We start from the raw sequence: 22,377 nt of genomic DNA on the forward strand, positions 1-22,377 counted from the left end.
CGCAGAATGTGCAAGTTGAATCGTACTACAGATCCAGCGAGCAATAGACTGCTTTGAAGCAGGAGCGTGTTGTATGTTGGGCGCATACAGGATAAATAGCGAGTCAGTTTTCCTGACTCCAGCCGTCCTGGAAACATAGATTTTCAGGGCCCTGACTACGTCCAGTAACTTGGAATCCTCCAAGTCCTTAGTAGCCGCAGGCACCACAATAGGTTGGTTCAAATGAAAAGCTGATACCACCTTAGGAAGAAATTGGGGACGAGTCCTCAATTCCGCCCTATCCTTATGGAAAATCAGATAAGGGCTTTTACATGACAAAGCCGCCAATTCTGACACACGCCTGGCCGAAGCCAAGGCCAACAGCATGACCACTTTCCACGTGAGGTATTTTAGTTCCACGGTTTTAAGTGGCTCAAACCAATGTGACTTAAGGAAATTCAACACCACGTTGAGATCCCAAGGTGCCACTGGAGGCACAAAAGGGGGCTGAATATGCAGCACTCCTTTAACAAACGTCTGAACTTCAGGCAGTGAAGCCAGTTCTTTTTGGAAGAAAATCGACAGAGCCGAAATCTGGACCTTAATGGAACCCAATTTTAGGCCCATAGACACCCCTGACTGTAGGAAGTGCAGAAATCGACCCAGCTGAAATTCCTCCATTGGGGCCCTTTTGGCCTCACACCACGCAACATATTTTCGCCATATGCGGTGATAATGGTTTGCGGTCACCTCCTTCCTAGCTTTAATCAGCGTAGGGATGACTTCCTCCGGAATGCCCTTTTCCTTCAGGATCCGGCGTTCAACCGCCATGCCGTCAAACGCAGCCGCGGTAAGTCTTGGAATAGACAGGGTCCCTGCAGCAGCAGGTCCTGTCTGAGCGGCAGAGGCCATGGGTCCTCCGAGATCATTTCTTGAAGTTCTGGGTACCAAGCACTTCTTGGCCAATCCGGAACCACAAGTATAGTTCTTACTCCTCTCCTTCTTATTATTCTCAGTACCTTGGTTATGAGAGGCAGAGGAGGGAACACATAAACCGACTGGTACACCCACGGTGTCACTAGAGCGTCCACAGCTATCGCCTGAGGGTCCCTTGACCTGGCGCAATATCTTTTTAGCTTTTTGTTGAGGCGGGATGCCATCATGTCCACCTGTGGCCTTTCCCAACGGTGTACAATCATTTGGAAGACTTCTGGATGAAGTCCCCACTCTCCCGGGTGGAGGTCGTGCCTGCTGAGGAAGTCTGCTTCCCAGTTGTCCACTCCCGGAATGAACACTGCTGACAGTGCTACCACATGATTTTCCGCCCATCGGAGAATCCTTGTGGCTTCTGCCATCGCCATCCTGCTTCTTGTGCCGCCCTGACGGTTTACATGGGCGACCGCCGTGATGTTGTCTGACTGGATCAGCACTGGCTGGTGTTGAAGCAGGGGTCTTGCCTGACTTAGGGCATTGTAAATGGCCCTTAGTTCCAGAATATTTATGTGTAGGGAAGTCTCCTGACTTGTCCATAGTCCTTGGAAGTTTCTTCCCTGTGTGACTGCCCCCCAACCTCAAAGGCTGGCATCCGTGGTCACCAGGATCCAGTCCTGTATGCCGAATCTGCGGCCCTCTAGAAGATGAGCACTCTGCAGCCACCACAGCAGCGACACCCTGGCCCTTGGAGACAGGGTTAACAGCCGATGCATCTGAAGATGCGACCCGGACCACTTGTCCAACAGATCCCACTGAAAGATCCTTGCATGGAACCTTCCGAATGGAATTGCTTCGTAAGAAGTCACCATCTTTCCCAGGACTCGCGTGCAGTGGTGCACCGACACCTGTTTTGGTTTTAGGAGGTCTCTGACTAGAGACGACAACTCCTTGGCCTTCGCCTCCGGGAGAAACACTTTTTTCTGTTCTGTGTCTAGATCCATCCCCAGGAACAGTAGACGCGTTGTAGGAACCAGCTGCGACTTTGGAATATTCAGGATCCAGCCGTGCTGTTGTAGCACTTCCCGAGCTAGTGCTACTCCGATCAACAACTGTTCCCTGGACCTCTCCTTTATAAGGAGATCGTCCAAGTACGGGATAATTAAAACTCCCTTTTTCCGAAGGAGTATCATCATTTCGGCCATTACCTTGGTAAATACCCTCGGTGCCGTGGACAGACCAAACGGCAACGTCTGGAATTGGTAATGACAGTCCTGTACCACAAATCTGAGGTACTCCTGGTGAGGAGGGTAAATGGGGACATGCAGGTAAGCATCCTTGATGTCCAGTGATACCATGTAATCCCCCTCGTCCAGGCTTGCAATCACCGCTCTGAGCGATTCCATCTTGAACTTGAACCTTCTTATATAAGTGTTCAAAGATTTTAAATTTAAAATGGGTCTCACCGAACCGTCCGGTTTCGGTACCACAAACATTGTGGAATAGTAACCCCGTCCTTGTTGAAGGAGGGGTACCTTGATTATCACCTGCTGAGAATACAGCTTGTGAATTGCCTCCAGCACTGCCTCCCTGTCCGGGGGAGCTGTCGGCAAGGCAGATTTGAGGAAACGGCGAGGGGGAGACGTCTCGAATTCCAGCTTGTACCCCTGAGATACTACCTGTAGAATCCAGGGATCCACCCGTGAACGAGCCCACTGGTTGCTGAAGTTCTTGAGACGGGCCCCCACCGTACCTGGCTCCGCCTGTGGTGCCCCAGCGTCATGCGGTGGACTTAGAGGAAGCGGGGTAGGACTTTTGTTCCTGGGAACTGGCTGTATGTTGCAGCTTTTTCCCTCCACCTCTGCCTCTGGGCAGAAAGGACATGCCTCTAACCCGCTTGCCTTTCTGGGGCCGAAAGGACTGTACCTGATAATACGGTGCTTTCTTTGGCTGTGAGGGAACATGGGGTAAAAATGCTGACTTCCCAGCTGTCGCTGTGGAAACGAGGTCCGAGAGACCATCCCCAAACAACTCCTCACCCTTGTAAGGCAAAACTTCCATGTGCCTTTTAGAATCTGCATCTCCTGTCCACTGCCGAGTCCACAATCCTCTCCTGGCAGAAATGGACATTGCGTTTATTTTAGATGCCAGCCGGCAAATATCCCTCTGTGCATCTCTCATGTATAAGACTGCGTCTTTAATACGCTCTACGGTTAGCAATATAGTGTCCTTGTCTAAGGTATCAATATTTTCTGACAGGGAATCTGACCACGCAGCTGCAGCACTGCACATCCATGCTGAAGCAATAGCCGGTCTCAGTATAATACCTGAGTGTGTATAAACAGACTTCAGGATAGCCTCCTGCTTCCTATCAGCAGGCTCCTTTAGGGCGGCCGGAGACGGTAGTGCCACCTTCTTTGACAGGCGTGTGAGCGCTTTATCCACCCTAGGGGATGTCTCCCAAATGTGACCTATCCTCTGGCGGGAAAGGGTACGCCATTAGTAACTTTTTAGAAATTAACAGTTTCTTATCGGGGGAAACCCACGCTTCTTCACATACTTCATTTAATTCATCAGAAGGGGGAAAAACCACTGGTAGTTTTTCTCCCCAAATATAATACCCTTTTTTGTGGTACCTGGGGTTATATCAGAAATGTGCAACACATTTTTCATTGCCGTAATCATGTAACGGGTGGCTCTATTGGAATGTACACTAGTCTCATCATCGTCGACACTGGAGTCAGTATCCGTGTCGACATCTGTGTCTGCCATCTGAGGTAGCGGGCGTTTTAGAGCCCCTGATGGCTTTTGAGACGCCTTGGCAGGCACGAGCTGAGAAGCCGGCTGTCCCACATCTATGTCGTCAAACCATCTATGTCGTCAAACCTGTCCCACATCTATGTCGTCAAACGTTAAGTAATAATGTGTTTTCTCACTTTTATGTAAGGAGTTGACACTGTCACGTAATTCCTTCCACATGTCCATCCATTCAGGTGTCGACCCCGCAGGGGGTGACATCACATTTATCGGCCCTTGCTCCGCCTCCACATAAGCCTCCTCATCAAACATGTTGACACAGCCGTACCGACACACCGCACACACACAGGGAATGCTCTGACTGAGGACAGGACCCCACAAAGTCCTTTGGGGAGACAGAGAGAGAGTATGCCAGCACACACCAGAGCGCTATATAATGCAGGGATTCACACTACACACAGTGATTTTTCCCCTATAGCTGCTATTATTACACAGATTGCGCCTAAATTTAGTGCCCCCCCTCTCTTTTTTACCCTATGGAGTCTGGAAACTGCAGGGGAGAGCCTGGGGAGCGTCCTTCCAGCGGAGCTGTGAGGGAAAATGGCGCCAGTGTGCTGAGGGAGATAGCTCCGCCCCTTTTTCGGCGGACTTCTCCCGCTTTTTTATGGAAAGTTATGGCAGGGGATTTTACACATATATAGTCTTAATGACTATATTATGTGGTAATTTGCCAAGTAAGGTACTCTTATTGCAGCCCAGGGCGCCCCCCCCCCCCCCCCAGCGCCCTGCACCCATCAGTGACCGGAGTGTGTGGTGTGCATGGGGAGCAATGGCGCACAGCTGCAGTGCTGAGCGCTACCTTAATGAAGACCGAAGTCTTCTGCCGCCGATTTCCAGGAACGTCTTCTTGCTTCTGGCTCTGCAAGGGGGACGGCGGCGCGGCTCCGGGACCGGACGACCGAGGCTGGGCCTGTGTGCGATCCCTCTGGAGCTAATGGTGTCCAGTAGCCTAGAAGCCCAAGCTAGCTGCAAGCAGGTAGGTTCGCTTCTCTCCCCTCGGTCCCTCGTAGCAGTGAGTCTGTTGCCAGCAGATCTCACTGAAAATAAAAAACCTAATTTATACTTTCTTTTCTAGAAGCTCAGGAGAGCCCCTAGTGTGCATCCAGCTCGGCCGGGCACAAAATTCTAACTGAGGTCTGGAGGAGGGGCATAGAGGGAGGAGCCAGTGCACACCAGGTAGTCCTAAATCTTTCTTAGTTGTGCCCAGTCTCCTGCGGAGCCGCTATTCCCCATGGTCCTTACGGAGTTCCCAGCATCCACTAGGACGTCAGAGAAAAGGTGTGTACCGCGGCTAATGGGCACCTGACCAGAGCAACAACTTACTTGTTCTGAAAGATGCCCATTATTATAGACAGCCAGAAGGGGTGCGAGGCACAGTTGAATTCCCCTGTTAAGTCTGAAGTGTAGAACTGGACTGGAACCAGTGGAACGTTTTGCGCTAGACTGAGACTTGCTGAGGGACCGGTCTGTGCTGGAGTTCAATAATAATGCTTCTTATGTGGCTGATTACAGCAAGGGTACAGGGCCGGGCTGGAACCAGTTAGAGCTTCTTAAACTGGATTGGTGCCAGCAGAAATACAGAACCAGGCTGGGACGAGGTTGTGCTTCTTGAGGCTGGTTGGTACGGACGGAGGTACAGAATCGGGGCTGGGTTCAGTTAGTGCTTCTTGAGCCAGGCTGGTTTCAGTGGAGAGTCACAGGAGCAATGGGAGGTCACAGAATGAGTACTGGGGTGCCAGAAACCTGCCCTCAATGGAAGTGACCAACGAGCGGGTAAAAGAACCAGATGCTGCCACCAGAATCTGACACACCCTTTATAAGTTTGTGAAACACAAGTGCTAAATTAAACAGCAGAGCAAGTCTCGCATAGTAATTAATAAGTCGTGGGACAAAAATTAAAAAATGTATTAAATTAATTAGTAAAGTTAATTGTATACTGAATCAAGATTAAATTATATTTAGCATATTTAATTTTACATGATGGGGGTTATTCAGGTTTGTTAGCAAACCAAAAAAGTTAGCAATTGGGCAAAACCATGTTGTACTACAGGTGGGGCAGATGTAACATGTGCAGAGAGAGTGAGATTTGGGTGGGTTATATTGTTTCTGTGCATGGTAAATACTGGCTGCTTAATTTTTATATTGCAATTTAGATTGTAGTTTGAACACACCCTACCCAAATATAAATCTCTCTGCACATGTTACATTTGATCCACCTGTAGTACAACATGGTTTTACCCAACTGCTATCTTTTTTAGTTTGCTAACAAACCTGAATAACCACCGATGTGCGGTAATTTTTCATCTTTTTAAAAGCAAAACTAACCAAGTTTTGCCGTTAAAAAAAGGTCACTTTAAATCTCAAGGACACGTTGCAGAAATTTCGCCACTGTCAGCAACTCGCAAGCTATTACATCAGGGCCAGAATGTTTCTATTTTCAAGTTTGAGTTCCAACCTATGTATTTGGTGAATTTTGGAAGAAGCAGATTGTATATTGATTTAATTCACTTGGGAGGATTATGTTACATGATAGATTTGTAGATAAAGATCCGTAAAAGTCCGTAATAATGTGTTTTCTCACCCAGATCTTGTTCTGCACTTTGAACACACACAAAGTGGATATGCAGAAGCTTCTTGGCGGTCAGATTGGTCTGGAAGATTTCATCTTTGCACATGTTAGAGGGGAAACCAAAGAAGTGGAGATAACCAAGACAGAAGATGCTTTGGGCCTTACCATCACTGATAATGGAGCAGGATATGCTTTTATAAAAGTGAGATGTTGCAAATGTATTACGTTACATACTTTCTAACTAAGCATGAGGTCATAAATGTTTATATTATGTTTCTGTCCCCAAGAATTAACAATATATGTAATGGTAAACTATTCAATAAAATAAACAGGATGCGGTCAGGTTCCCGGCAGTCGGTATCCTAAAAGAATACCGACAGCTGGATCCCCACGGTCACAATCCCAATGGATCCCGAAGGTAAGTTTTAGGCACTTGGGGGAGGGTCAGGCTCAGGCTGTTGGGATACACACACATAGATTTAGGGTTAGGCTGCATGGGGACGGTACATTTAGGATTAGGCTGCGGGAGGGGTGGGTTAGGTATATGAGTAGGGATCGTCCGGATTTTGACCGACAGGATGCTGCTGTCAGCATCCTGACTGCAGGTAGAGTGACTGCAGGGATTTCATACCCAAGCCAAATAAACACAGCATATAATGGCAACATATTCCCATCTGTGGAATAGCTGAAATGGTGCTCTTATCCCAGTTTATACTGTGTATATATTATCATTAGTAACACTAGTTTAGATTTGTTTTTCACAAACACATTTTTCCTGAAATACACTGCTCAAAAAAATAAAGGGAACACTAAAATAACACATCCTAGATCTGAATGAATGAAATATTCTTATTAAATTCTTTGTTCTTTACATAGTTGAATGCGCTGACAATAAAATCACACAAAAATGATCAATGGAAATTAAATTTATTAACCCATGGAGGTCTGGATTTGGAGTCACCCTCAAAATTAAAGTGGAAAAACACACTACAGGCTGATCCAACTTTGATGTAATGTCCTTAAAACAAGTCAAAATGAGGCTCAGTAGCGTGTGTGGCCTCCACGTGCCTGTATGACCTCCCTACAACGCCTGGGCATGCTCCTGATGAGGTGGCGGATGGTCTCCTGAGGGATCTCCTCCCAGACCTGGACTAAAGCATCCGCCAACTCCTGGACAGTCTGTGGTGCAACGTGGCGTTGGTGGATGGAGCGAGACATGATGTCCCAGATGTGCTCAATTGGATTCAGGTCTGGGGAACGGGCGGGCCAGTCCATAGCATCAATGCCTTCGTCTTGCAGGAACTGCTGACACACTCCAGCCACATGAGATCTAGCATTGTCTTGCATTAGGAGGAACCCAGGGCCAACCGCACCAGCATATGGTCTCACAAGGGGTCTGAGGATCTCATCTCGGTACCTAATGGCAGTCAGGCTACCTCTGGCGAGCACATGGAGGGCTGTGCGGCCCCCCAAAGAAATGCCACCCCACACCATTACTGACCCACTGCCAAACCGGTCATGCTGGAGGATGTTGCAGGCAGCAGAACGTTCTCCTTGGCGTCTCCAGACTCTGTCACATCTGTCACATGTGCTCAATGAGAACCTGCTTTCATCTGTGAAGAGCACAGGGCGCCAGTGGCGAATTTGCCAATCTAGGTGTTCTGTAGCAAATGCCAAATGTCCTGCACGGTGCTGGGCTGTAAGCACAACCCCCACCTGTGGACGTCGGGCCCTCGTACCACCCTCATGGAGTCTGTTTCTGATCGTTTGAGTAGACATGCACATTTGTGGCTTGCTGGAGGTCATTTTGCAGGGCCCTGGCAGTGCTACTCCTGTTCCTCCTTGCACAAAGGCGGAGGTAGCGGTCCTGCTGCTGGGTTGTTGCCCTCCTACGGCCTCCTCCACGTCTCCTGATGTACTGGCCTGTCTCCTGGTAGCGCCTCCATGCTCTGGACACTACCCTTACAGACACAGCAAACCTTCTTGCCACAGCTCACATTGATGTGCCATCCTGGATGAGCTGCACTACCTGAGCCACTTGTGTGGGTTGTAGACTCCGTCTCATGCTACCACTAGAGTGAAAGCACCGCCAGCTTTCAAAAGTGACCAAAACATCAGCCAGAAAGCATAGGAGCTGAGAAGTGGTCTGTGGTCACCACCTGCAGAACAACTCCTTTATTGGGGGTGTCTTGCTAATTAACTATAATTTCCACCTATTGTCTATTCCATTTGCACAACGGCATGTGAAATTGATTGTCAATCAGTGTTGCTTCCTAAGTGGACAGTTTGATTTCACAGAAGTGTGATTGACTTGGAGTTACATTGTGTTGTTTAAGTGTTCCCTTTATTTTTTTGAGCAATGTACCTACTGTACATCCGCACAATGATAGCAATAACAATTAAATGATGTGGAAGAACATATGCGCACATGTAGTTTAACAAAAACTTTGTCACCAGCTAAAACAAGTGAAAAAGATATCAAACTTGCTCAGAGCTGGCCCTAACCAATTTGGTGCCCTAGGCAAGATTTTGGCTTGTGCCCCTAGCAGATAATTCCACCACCAAGCTTAGTGTTTATACATAGAGACCAAAAGCAGACACACTGAGTTACTGCACACCTCACAGCACTCACTGACCCTTCTTGCAGTTCCCACCATATAACGTCGAGATCATTACAGTGTCCGCCATATAATGCATAGTAGTGCAGTGCTCGTCATAGAATGCAGATTGTTGCAGTGCCCAGAAAATGGAATCAGTGGTGCTTTGTTTTGATGCTAACACAATGTGATGGTACCCACCATCTGCAGCTGCCGCCACTGGGTCAGTCAACAGCTGACTGCCTGGCCAGTTCGACCCTAGCTGCAGTGGCAAAGTGCGGGGGTAGCAGGAACCAGGGGCGCCAGTATATTGTTAGCTTGCAGCCCAAGATATAATTTAATTTTTGCACCCCTATATCTATCTATCTATCTATCTATCTATCTATCTATCTATCTATCTATCTATCGCGTCCGGAAAGTATTCACAGCGCTTTACTTTTTCAACATTTTGTTATGTTACAGCCTTATGCCAAAATGGAATAAATTATTTTTTCCCCTCAAAATTCTACACACAATACCCCATAATAACAATGTTAAAAAAGTTTTTTTTAGATTTTTGCAAATTTAATTAAAATAAAAACTAAGAATTTACATGTACATAAGTATTTATGAAGCTCAAATTGAGCTCAGGTGGATCCTGTTTCCACTGATCATTCATGAGATGTTCCTACAGCTTAATTGGAGTCCACCTGTGGTAAATTCAGTTGATTGGACATGATTTGCAAAGGCACACGCCTGTCTATATAAGGTTCCACACTTGACAGTGCATGTCTGAGCACAAACCAAGCATGAAGTCAAAGGAATTGTCTGTAGATCTCCAAGACAGGATTGTCTAGAGGCACAAATCTGTGGAAGGGTACATAAAAATATCTACTGCTTTGAAGGTCCCAATGAGCACAGTGGCCTCCATCATCCGTAAATGGAAGAAGTTCGGAATCACCAGGACTCTTCATAGAGCTGGCCGTCTAAACTGAGCAATCGGGGAAGAAGGGCCCTAGTCAGGGAGGTGACCAAGAACCTGATTGTCACTCTGTCAGAGCTACAGCATTCCTCTGTGTCCAGAAGGACAACCACCTCTGCAGCAATCCACCAATCAGGCCTGTATGGTAGAGTGGCCAGACGAAAGACACTCCTTAGTAAAATGCACATGGCAGCCCGCCTGGAGTGATGCATCTGAAGGACTTCTCAGACCATGAGAAACAAAATTCTCTGGTCTGATGAGACAAAGATTTAACTTTTTGGCATAAATGCCAGGCGTCATGTTTGGAGGAAACCAGGCAGCAATGTACAGAGACATCCTGGATGAAAACCGGTTCCAGAGTGCTCTTGACCTCAGACTGGGATAATCTTTGAGCAGGACAAGCACACAGCCAAGATATCAAAGGAGTGGCTTCAGGACAACTCTGTGAATGTCCTTGAGTAGCCCAGCTAGAGCCCACACTTGAATCCGATTGAACATTTCTGGAGAGATCTAAAAATGGCTGTGCACCGACGCTTCCCATCAAACCTGATGGAGCTTGAGAGGTGCTGTAAAGAGGAATCGTCGAAACTGGCCAAAGATAGGTGTGCCAAGCTTGTGGCATCATATTCAAAAAGACTTGAGTCTGTAATTGCTGCTAAAGGTGCACCAACAAAGTATTGAGCAAAGGCTGTGAATACTTATGTACATGTGATAGTAATAGATTTGCAAACATCTCCCAAAAAAAATTTCACGTTGTCATTATGAGGTATTGTGTGTAGAATTTTGAGGGGAAAAATGAATTTATTCCCTTTTGGAATAAGACTGTAACATAACAAAATGTGGAAAAAGTGAAGCGCTGTGAATACTCTCTGGATGCAGTGTATATATGGGACAAGGGATGACCTAGATATTGTGGCTATTACAGAGTCATGGCGCAATGAGAATCATGACTAGGACATAGCTATACCAGGATACAATTTTTTTTTAGGAAGGATAGAATTGGAAGAATTGGAGGAGGGGTAGAATTGTATGTGAAAAAAGGCATAAATGCTACTTTAATGCAAAATATTGATTAAAAAAAACAGGCCCTTTGGGTGACCATAGAAACAAGGGAGAAGGACACTATTCACACTGGATATATAGACCCCCAAGATGGGCAGGATTTGGACAGGAACATATTGCTGGATATAACTAAAATGGCTTTAAAGGTAAAGGTCATAATCATGAAAGACTAATATACCTGATGTAAATTGGTAAGAGTTCAACTACAAGTGGCAAATTTCTTAATTCCTTACAGGGAGCATCTCTCAAGCAATTGGTGAGGGAACTCACTTGCAAAGACTCAATATTGAATTTAATACTCACAAATGATGACAGGATATCAGACATACATGTGGGTTTGAACCTAGGATCCAGTGACCATCAAGCAGTATGGTTTAGTATAAAAACAGGGTCCAAATCCTGTCACACAAAAATAAAAGTGTTGAATTCTAGGAAGGCTGACTTTGCAAAAATGGGGAAATGTTTAAGTGATTCATTAGCAGACTGGAGCAACTTGAAAGGAGGGGTAAAACAAATAACGATCTAGGTATACTTGAGAAATGGTCAAGAACATGGCAACTATAGTTTAATGCTAAAAAAAAGCAAAATCATGCACTTGTGGTTCAAAAATGAAAAAGTTTAGGGGGACATTTACTAAGCAATGTTAAGAGCAGAGAAGTGAGCCAGTGGAGAAGTTGCCCATGGCAACCAATCAGCACTGAAGTAACATCTATAATTTGCATACTATAAAATGATACAGAGCTGCTGATTGGTTGATGGGGCAACTTCTTCACTGGCTCTCTTCTCTGCTCTTATCACTGCTTAGTGAATGTCCCCCTAAATATAGTATCAAGGGTACTACAATGCAAACTACTGAGGAGGAAAAGGATTTGGGAGTCACTGTTGCAAGTGATTTAAATGTAGGAATGTAATGCAAAAAAGCAATGTGATAGACAAGTCAGATGTTTGGTTGCATAGGGAAAGGAATCAGCAGCAGAAACAAAGAAGTAATAATGCCACTGTATATGTTATTGGTATGGCCTCATCTGGAATACTGTGTCCAGTTCTAGAGACCATGGAGGTCATTCCGAGTTGATCGCACGCTGCTGATTTTCGCTGTGCTGCGATCAGGTCTCTACTGCGCATGCACTGCAATGCGCACGTGTGATGTACGGGTACAATGTGGATCGTTGCTGAGCTATGGATTTAACGAAGAATCCATTCGCACAGCCGATCATAAGGAGATTGACAGAAAGTGGACATTTATGGGTGGAAACTGACTGTTTTCTGGGAGTGGTAAGGAAAACGCAGGCGTGTCCGGGCGTTTGGGGGGTGTGTGTGTGACGTCAATTCCGGCGCCAAAAAGACTGAAATGATCACAAGGGCTGAGAAAGTTCAGACCTACTCTGAAACTGCACAAAATGTTTTTGCAGAGCTCGGCTGCACAGGCGTTCGCACACTTGCAAAGTGAAAATACACTCCCCCATGGGTGGCGACTATGCATTTGCACGGCTGAATGACCCCCCATATCTCCAGAAGGCTATAAATAAATTATAGAGCGTACAAAGAAGGGCAACAAAAATGGTACATAGCCTACATCACAAAATGTATCTGGAAAGATTAAAAAAACTTCACATGTATAGTTGGAAGCAGAGAAGGTAAAGTGGGGACATGAGTGGGGACATGATAGAAACATTGAAATATATCCAGGGTTTTCTTCTGCAGGGTCCACAGATTATCCACAATATAATCATTGGGATATAAGGTAGCCTCAGCTGAATGGAACCAACTGATCAAAGCTTTCGGCCTCCCAGAATGCAAAGGGCCAGTCTCCTGCTGCACCAAACAAAAAACTGAATTGCCTGAGCCAGGAGGCAGGGAATTGCCTGAGCCAGGAGCCCTGCCTCCTGGCTCAGGCAATTCAGTTTTTGTTTGGTGCAGCAGGAGCCGGACCATGGTCAATGGACTGTTGTTTTTTAGCAGCCATAAGCTTTTTAATATTTCATTTTTTATAGTCTTATTCTTTTTGAGCGTTCTTTCTAAAAAGTGTCTTATACTTACCTTAGAAAGAGTCGCTCCAACAACTCCCTGCCGGGTCGTGACAACACTTACCCACGTGTACAGTGCTGTTTCGGCGGGCATCTGTGTAGGATGTACTAGCAAGTCCAGCAGATATTACCAGGCTGTGGCCGGAGCACAGGGAGAAGGTAAGGCATCGGTTCTGCTTAGCGGGGGAGATGCGAGACACAGCCGCACTGTTTCGGGATGGAGACTACCGAACAGTCACTGACGCGGCTGCCACCTCAGGTGCACCAGTGATAGGCCTCAGGGATCATAAGCTCCAGGGGTTAGTATGAGGCCGCCATCGCTGGGGTTGAAGTCAGCAGTGGGGAGTAAGACGGTCCCCTGGTCGCCCCTCCTCCCGGTTCATTATCAGTTTCCTCCGAGTCTCCCGTCATGAACTGATTTCCTGCTTCCATCTGAGATGCTAGATACTAACTAACCCAGTCACAGCTTAGGAGGCTATGTATCTGGTGCGTCTGTGTTCACTTGGGCATCTGTGTTTACCGATAATGGATGTGTTCACTTGGGCGTTTGTGTTCACTATCAGCGTCTGGATCCACTCAACGTTTGCTAGTGTATTGATCGATCCTGGAAGCGGGGTTAAGTCTCCTGTATCCCGCTCTCCTGAGGTAGGTTATACAGCACTGAGTTTCTTCCTACCATTGTGGTACGGGTAGTTCTATAAGTGCCTGTTGCATATGAGTCTAGTAAACGTTTACTGCTGTTTCTTTTGCCTGTGCAACTGAATACGTTAAAAGTCCTATATAAGGTAATACAGTAATATGTTTTTCCTACATACCTAAAATGTATCTGTAGTTGAATACTGTATGTGCTCATATTGCCAATGTATACTGATTATAACAATGTCACTGATTGCTAGTATGGCTGCTGACATACTGTGTTTCTGTCAGTTTAGCTTTCTCATATATCTGATCCTCAATGCTGGTGCAAAGCAGGGAGGAGTCAGATTATATATCACTTTAGTAAGCATTAAAGTGATTTCAGTCACAAATTGTGTAGTCAACACCAGTGAGGTGTGTGATTTGTATATCATGTCAAAGAGAGGCAAGGGTGAGGAGGATACACTATCCACAGCTGTACCTACATTGATATCATGGTTATCATGTAAAGCAGATTTAACCTCTCATGATCTGGTTCAAAATGGGTTATGTGCAAATTGTTATAGTTTCCATCAAAGCCTCCTTAAATTTCCAAAGCAGGCTCAGGTTCAGACAGAACCTTCATGGACATCATTTGCACAAACATTATCTAATATAGCTGAGTGACTAGTGAAAGCTCCAGTACCAGGTATAGGTTTCCCTATTAACCATTACGTGCAACATTTTCCCCTGGATTGTGACACATCCAGTTCAGGAAGCTGCAGCCTTTCAACAAAAACAGGTTGAAAGGCCTGTGGTAATTAAATCACACAGACATATAACATCTACACAGTCTACACATGTTTCGGAAGGGACACTTCGGAGATGATTTCTCACATTCTGGGTCTGCATACAGAGATGAGGACAATGGTTCCAGCTCGGTAGGTATATCTGAGCTAGTCAATGCTATGAAAGCCATTCTATCCTTAGAGGAGGCAGCAGAGCCTTTGTTAAAATTCAAGGCACCTGCGTTTATACGTCCCCAAAACAGTCAGAACTGAATTTCCGGAGTCAGAGCAGCTGACGGAAATCAGGCAAGAGTCTTGGGTCCAGGGACGGATTGGGAGATAAAAGTGGCCCTAGAAAAATTTGTAGAAGTGGCCTCGTGGGCGGCACCAAATCAACTGTAGGCGGGACCAATACCAAAGTAGGTGGGATTACTGCTTCAAAATGTTATGTAGGCGGGGTTACACCAACAGCGCTGCATGTCCTCATTTACCTGCCTGCGCCTCTGTGCCTTCTCCAGTCCAGTGGCAACTTACACTCTCCAGCAGACAGAGACTAACCACAGCACGGGAAAAGACTTTCCACCTGGCATCCATTATTACGGCAAGCGGCTTCCTCACCTGCCTGCGCCCTGTGCCCTATCAGCCTGGTGGCCACGCATACCTTTCTACCGACGAGACTCATTTCAGTACGGTGAAAGGAATCTCCATCTGGCATTCGTCGCCGGTAATACCAGTGTCTTTTCTCATTATCTCCAGTATTCTAACTTTCAGTGACTGGATTATCAGTATTTATCGGCTTCTATAAATACTATTGGTCCATGTCTTATGTGACTATTTAAGCTCATGCGTTAATCAGCACTATACATCATATTAGGAAGGAGACATCTATTTATTTCAACTGTGATTCTGGTAGCTATTTATTTATACTGTGTGCATACATTCACAGTCTGATAGACACTACTTGTGTGTTTGTTACACTGTTATTCTTTTCTTTTGGCTCATACCTTCTACTATTGATACTTTTAGAAACTTGTATCTTGCATTAGAAGATTACTTTGCAGAAGCCATTTGGTACACAATATCAACCCAGCTTGTCCATTTAGGAGCATCACAATTTTTTGGGCTTCATTTAATGATTGTTATTAACGAATCGTATACTTTAATGTGCATTCTATGAATGAACCTCAATTTGTCTAACAGGATCGTGATCAAATATTTATGCATCTCTCCTCTCCTTTTCTGCCTTTATCTATCTTCATGGACTCTCACCACTGATTCAGGGTCATACCCCTGTCTAACATTGGCAGCAGATCCATCTTAATTTCTTCATCTTTGTTATCTCTCCTACTCATGCTGCTTAATTTGTGAACTCTCATCAGTGATTCCAGAGCTTCTGATTACCGTTCACGTTCTCTACTATCATACCACACTGGAAACGCCCAAAGATGTTTGATCTTGGAAGCTAATCAATGTTGGGCTGGGTCAGTACTCAAGTAAGTGAATACTGTTAAAGGCATAGATGAGGAGGGCTCCATCTGTATATTCATTACTCACTAACAAAAGATTTCAAAAGATGAACAGGTGGAGCTAATTTTTTAACTTGTGACTCTGCGAGAAGACCTGGAAAAGATGCACCGTTTGTTGTACTGAGGACTGAGTTTGACAACCTGTGCCCTAGGGTACCATGATAGAAAGAAAGTTTGGGAACCACTGTGTTAAGGCATTTTAAAGCCTGCCAGAGAGAGAGAGAGAGAGAGAGAGAGAGAGAGAATGTGATTGGGAGAGAATGGACAGTCCTGATGTATAAATGACTATACCAGCCAGGATGATTAATAGGTAACCTTTGCTGGTGTCTTCTCTGCGGTGTTAGGCTTCCCTCTCCCACATTTGTGATACGGTGTGCAGTGGTGATGGTACAGCTCCCGCTGCATTTGCTCTGCCAGACTCTGCTGCATGCTTCCTGGGTGCTGGAATGCACTGTGGAGCGCACAGTGGCTACTTCCGGTGCTCGGGGTCTCCGCAGTCTTAATTTGCGGACCATTATTAGGCGCTGCATTATTAAAACATTACTAGGATGAGATAGGGATGCGGATGTACGGCTCTTCTTGGTGTAACCCCATTGATAACCCTGTCGTGACGCCACTGATTAAACTTTCCACATTCAACTGGCAGCTGAAATGACTTGCAGCCAGGGAGTGACAGCAGAAGGTTGATATTGAGGTGCGCAATCAAATTCAAGGCAGGGCCTCCCTAGGCTCCCTGAAGTAACGGCAGCACTGAGCATAGCAGCTTTGTCTTTAGCCTTCTCCCTCCCAGAGTCCTAGTAGTGCAAGCGGCGGAGCGGAGGGGTGATGGCGTCACGGGACCGGCGTGCATGGATTACTTACGGACCCGGCCGCAGTGGAGTCTTCCAGCAGGTAGGGGTGGTGTTTGAGTCAGCAAGGGGAAGGGATGCGATCATAACTGTGCCACGGCGGAGTCTTCTTGTTGCAGGCGGGGGTGTATGATTTCGAGTCGGCGGGGGTGCAATCGTAACTGTAGTGCTTGGTGCCGGACGGCAAATAGAGCACTGCAGTTATGATCCCCCGCCTACAAGAAGATTCCATCTGCAGCGGCACAGTTACGATCACACCCAATTCCCCCTCCCCCCAGCAGTTGCAAGTGCGCCGCGGCCGGGTCCATTATCTCTGACACATAGACTCTGTCAGTGACAGTTTCATGAAGGGGATGCAGCAGGTGCGAGGTGTGCGGCTCTTGTTTGGTGTCACCCCATTAAAGGGTGACACCCAGGTGCGGGCCACACCCCCGCACCTGGATACGATTATGATTTGAGGATGAGCCAGGACAATTTAACCAGTTTGCAGTTTCCTTTCTCTGTAGATCCATTGAGCAGAGGCTGACAATGAGCGAGGAATGCAACAAGTGGGATAGGTCACATTCTAGGAGTGCCGCTCCAACCACACTGTGGCTTACATTACTGGACGCAATGCATACATTTAATAAGACTCCCAGATATATCACACCTCATCCCCACAGACATATTACATCTCATACCCCCATACATAATATTACACCTCATAACCCCAGACATAATCGTACACCTCAAACCCCAGACATATTACACCTCACACCCAAAGACAACATATTACACCTCATACCTCCAGACATAACATTACACCCCATACCTTATATCTATAATAACACCTCATACCCCCAGATATAATATTACACCTCATACCTAGAATACCCAGATATAATATTACACCCCAAACCTCATATCCTCAGACATAAAATTAGACCTCATACCCCAGAGATATATTACACCCCATACCCTACCTTATACCCCCAGACATAATACTGTAACAGCATGTTGCTCCCAGTCAGGACATTTCACAGCACCAACACAGGAGACGAACATGCATTTCGGGAAGTAGTGTAGTCATACTCACTTCACCTCTCCTGCTGCAGGACGAGCAGCCACGCGGCCGCACCTTCTCTTCCCACGCAAGGTCCGCACCGATGGCGTCTGTGGCCAGTCAGGTGGGTGGGGGGCAGGGCCGGCTCTCCAGATAGCCTCCAGTGGCCGCAGCGCAGTGCAGCGCTCACAATTCACAAGCAAGCAGCCTGGTGACACAGAGGGAGGGGAGGGGGGAGCGGGGCGGGCCGGCTCCCCTGATAGCGGCCAGTGGCTGTGGCTCTCACAAGCAGCAGGGTGACGTGGAGAGGGGGCGGGCCGGCTCTTCTGATAGCGGCCAATGGCCGAGGCACTAACAAGCTGCCTGTTGATGAGGAGGGGGGGTGGGCCAGCTCTCCTGAGAAGCAGCCAGCGGCGCGGCGGTCACAGTGTATAAGCAGGTGGAGGGGGCTGGGCCGAAGAGGACAGGCGGCCGCGCACTCCAATTGGCCCACCGGAGAATTTCCCGGCAAGCACTGAGGCCAATCCGGGCCTGCTTGGGTCACACCCAGTAAGAAGTATCCTCTTTCGGCTGGGGATTGTTTGAATAGGGAGGTTGCTCCCAAAGTAGATACGCATGGGATTCGACTAGTGCATAAATCTACATTACCTCTGCCTTCAACATCTGTAAATGATGTAACGGATAGAAAATAGATGGTTTTCTTAAAACTGTTATTTTACTGTCAGGGGCAGTGGTGAGGGCAGCCATGGCCACAGAATGGATGGTGAAAAGTGGCGGCCTGGGCTGATGCATTGGAAGATCTTTTATTGGCTACTAGAGAACAAAAGTCCCATATTGCACATATTAAACAGGCAGCTATTTTTATAAGAAGCAGCCTTGGATATGGATACGGTAGCTTCTCAAGTATCAGCCACAGCAGTAGCAGCACGCAGAGCAGTCTGGCTACGTACATGGAAGCCTGTCCAAAAGGGTACTAGACTCTTTGCCTTTTACTGGAGATATACTTTTTGGTAAAGAATTAAAGCTATATTCTGGAGTATGAATCAAACTCTAAGAAAGTGAAGTTTTCTTCAGTTTACAAGTCTAAACCTAAGTTTCCAGTTTTTCGGTCCTTTCGGACCCAAGGAAAAGCGAAAGGAAAGGGTTATGGCAAACAGGCTCAATCAGATAGGTCTGGAAAGATTAAAAAGCATTGGGCTACCAGAAGGCCTGCTTCCAAACCAGAATATAAGCCATCAGCCTGATGGCACGGGCTTCCACCTGGGGGATCCCAGGGTGGGAGGCTGGTTTCTTTTATTTGCACAGAACTGACAGCAGTCCACCACAGATGCCTGGGTGCAAGAAGCAGTATCTTACAGTGATGCGTTTGCCTTCAAGAAACACTCTCCGCAAGTTTTTTTTGTACCAGCCCATCTTCACTGGATACGAAGGCCAGGGCTTTATGGGAGGCAGTTCCGCCTGCTCAGCAGGGACAAGGTTTCTAGTCCAACCTGTTTTCTAGTACAGAAACTGAATAGGTCGTAACCGGACCATTCTTAATCTCAAATCTCTGAACAGATACATTTGGATGCCTCGGTTTCATATGGAAACTTTACGTTCCATTGACTTGGCCTTGGAGCTGGAGGATTTATTGTATCTCTAGATATCCAGGATGCTTACCTACATGTACCTATAGCACTGATGGCAGTGCTATCTCAGGGTTGCTATCCTCCGACAACATTTTCAGTTTCAGGCCCTACCGTTTGGACTGGTTACAGTTCCAAGAAGGTTCACCAAAATTATGGTGGTGATGGCGGCCTATCTCCATCGTCAAGGGATAAGGATTTTCCCATAGCTGGGCGACCTGTTAATCCTGACGCAATCTCAGGAAATTTTCCAGTGCCATCTACAAATGACAATAGCCTGTTTACATAGCTAAGTATGGATCTTAAATTGAGCGAAGTTTCCCTGGTTCCGTCACAACACATGACTCACCTGGGGGCTGTATTGGATTCCAGGCTTGAGTTTTTCTACCTCTGAACAAAATATCCATATTACAGACAATGATTCAGGAGCTACTACACAGTTGAAGAGTATCCATTCAGGCAGCAATGCGAGTGATGGGATATATGGAATCTACATTCGACATGGTGGAATATGAATAATTCCACATGAGGCTCCTTCAACATCTGATGCTTTTCAGATGGTATAGACTGCATCAGATGATAAAAACCCAGACTATGGTCCTACCTCAGGAAGTACGGAGGTCGTTAGCCTGGTGGCTACAGACATCCCATCTGGACAAAGGGCAACCCTTTTGGCTCTAAGAGTGGGAGATTCGGAACGGACATCAGTCTTCAGGGCTCTGGAGCAGTGTCAGAAAAGTGTTGCTTCCAGGGGCAGTGGACCAAGGAAGAAAGTTGCCTGCCAATAAATATATTGGAACTTTGGGCCATATGTATGGCATTCACTCAGGTAAATGACATACTTTAAGGAAAACAGGTTTAGATTCGCTGGGACAATGCGATGGCAGTAGCATACCACAATCATCAGGGAGGAACTCACAGCCAAAAGGCAATGAAGGAAGTAAGCCGCACGTTAAGGTGGGCAGAAGCTCATCATCCGGCCTTGTTCGCAGTGTTCATTCCAGGAGTCCAAAACTGGGAAGTGGATTTTCTTAGTCGACATGCCATTCATGTTATCAAATGGGCTTTTCACCCAGAAGTCTTCCAGATTCTGGTAGACAAGTGGGGGCAGCTGTAGACCTCATGTATTCTCGTCAGAACAACAAAGTTCTCAAATATGGATCAAGGACAAAGGATCCCAAAGTGATCTTCGTAGATGCTCTGTCAGTGAGATGGGTGTTTCAGCTGGCCAATTACCTGTTGCCCAGGGTCATTTGGAAAATCAAACAAGGAAAGAGCACCATGATACTAATAGCTCCGGCATGGCCCAGAAGACATTGGTACACAGATCTGCAGAGGCTGTCCGGGGATATTCCATTTCTACTCTCTCAGGCAATTCAGTTATTGAATTATCTATCTATTATCAGATCTATTATCTCAAGGTCCTTGTCATTACAAACACCTGGATTGGCTGTCTTTGACGGCGTTGCTTTTCAGACATCCATCCTGAAAGCAAGAGGATTTTCACAACAGGTAATTTAAACAATGCTTAGGGCAAGGAAACCATCCTCGGCTCGCATTTATTACCAGTTATGGCATGCTTATATTCAGTGGTGCACTGCCAGAAATTATGACCCGAGGTCTTTCAGAGTTTCAGAAGCAAACTCTCAAGCTGATCTCCCTATTCCGGCTAATGTCTCTGCTCAGTCTACTCTAAGGTAGGTCCATCATGGGCAGCACAATGTGGTGCCTCAGCTGAAAGATATGTAAGGCAGCCACATGGGTTTCCATTAACACATTCATTAGACATTATGCCTTTCATACCTTGGCCTCTCAGAATGCTGCATTTGGGCAAAGGATTCTTCTGTCCAATCTGGAGCATCCCCTCCACTAAATTTGCTTTGGGACATCCCAATGTTTATCCTGTGGATAATCTGTGGACCCTGCCGGAGAAATACGTAGTTATGGTAGACTTACCGTCGATAACTGTATTCCTACTAAGTCCAAGTATCCACAGGTATCCCACCATGACGCACCTGATTTGAGGATCTTTTCACCTACTAACCTCTTCCTTCTTGTACGCAAGGGTGTGCATATGTGTTCTTCTCACCTGAGTAAGGCTCTCTATGATGCTCCTGCCTTGAGCTTTGGAAAATAACTGAATTGCCTGAGCCAGGAGGTAGGGATATAGGAGACTGGCCCGTTGCATTCTGGGAGACTGAAAGCTTTGATCGATTGGTACCATTCTGCTGACGCTACCTTATATCCCAATGTTTATCCTGTGGATACTGTGGACTTAGGAGAAATAGAGTTATCGACAGTAAGTCTACCACAACTACGTATTTTTCAAAGTACAGCTGGGAAACATTCTTCAAAGGAAGAGAAGTATTAGAACTCAAGGACATACACTGAAAATGGAGGAAGGTAGGTTCAGGGGAAATTTAAGGAAAAATACTTCACAGAAAGGATAGTTGATAAGTGGAATACCCTCGCATCAGAGGTGGTAGCAACTAAGTCAGTAGAGCAATTTAAACTTGCTTAGGATAGGAATATGAATATTCCTACAAAGTACTTTAAATTCTAAAGGGTTTGAGATTACCTAAAGGATTTAAAAAAAAAAAGGGTCAGACTAGATGGGCCAAGTGGTTCTTATCTGCCGTCAAAGATCCGAACTGCGCATGCATCTGAGCCGCAATGCACACGCACTTTGGATGGCTACAATGGGCATTGGCGGTCAGTGACGGGATGGTGCGTAGGATCCATTCGCACAGGCATTCACAAGGTGATTGACAGGAAGAGGCCGTTTGTGGTTAGCAACCGGAAAAATGCAGACGGGCTCAAGCATTTTCAGAGAAGGTGTCTGACGTCAACTCTGGCCCCAATCAGCAGGATTCAATCACACTGGTAGAGTAAGTCCTGGGCTGCGCAGAGACTGCACAAGCTGATTTTTAGCAGCTCTGCTACACATAGGAACGCACACTTGCACAACAAAAATACACCCCCCCTGTAGGC

General features: G+C 46.4%; 1 protein-coding gene across 1 annotated transcript in view; it reads left to right on the top strand.

Moving 5' to 3' along the window:
• Positions 1-22,377, top strand: part of GIPC3 (GIPC PDZ domain containing family member 3) — a 303,143-nt gene that overhangs the window by 76,965 nt on the left and 203,801 nt on the right. The window contains exon 2 of the mRNA XM_063931102.1: positions 6,312-6,497. Coding sequence (XP_063787172.1) covers positions 6,312-6,497 — 186 coding nt within the window. The remainder of the gene's footprint in view (positions 1-6,311; positions 6,498-22,377) is intronic.

Source organism: Pseudophryne corroboree, chromosome 1 (assembly GCF_028390025.1).
Source record: "Pseudophryne corroboree isolate aPseCor3 chromosome 1, aPseCor3.hap2, whole genome shotgun sequence".
In the NCBI taxonomy this organism is placed as follows: Eukaryota; Metazoa; Chordata; class Amphibia; order Anura; family Myobatrachidae; genus Pseudophryne; species Pseudophryne corroboree.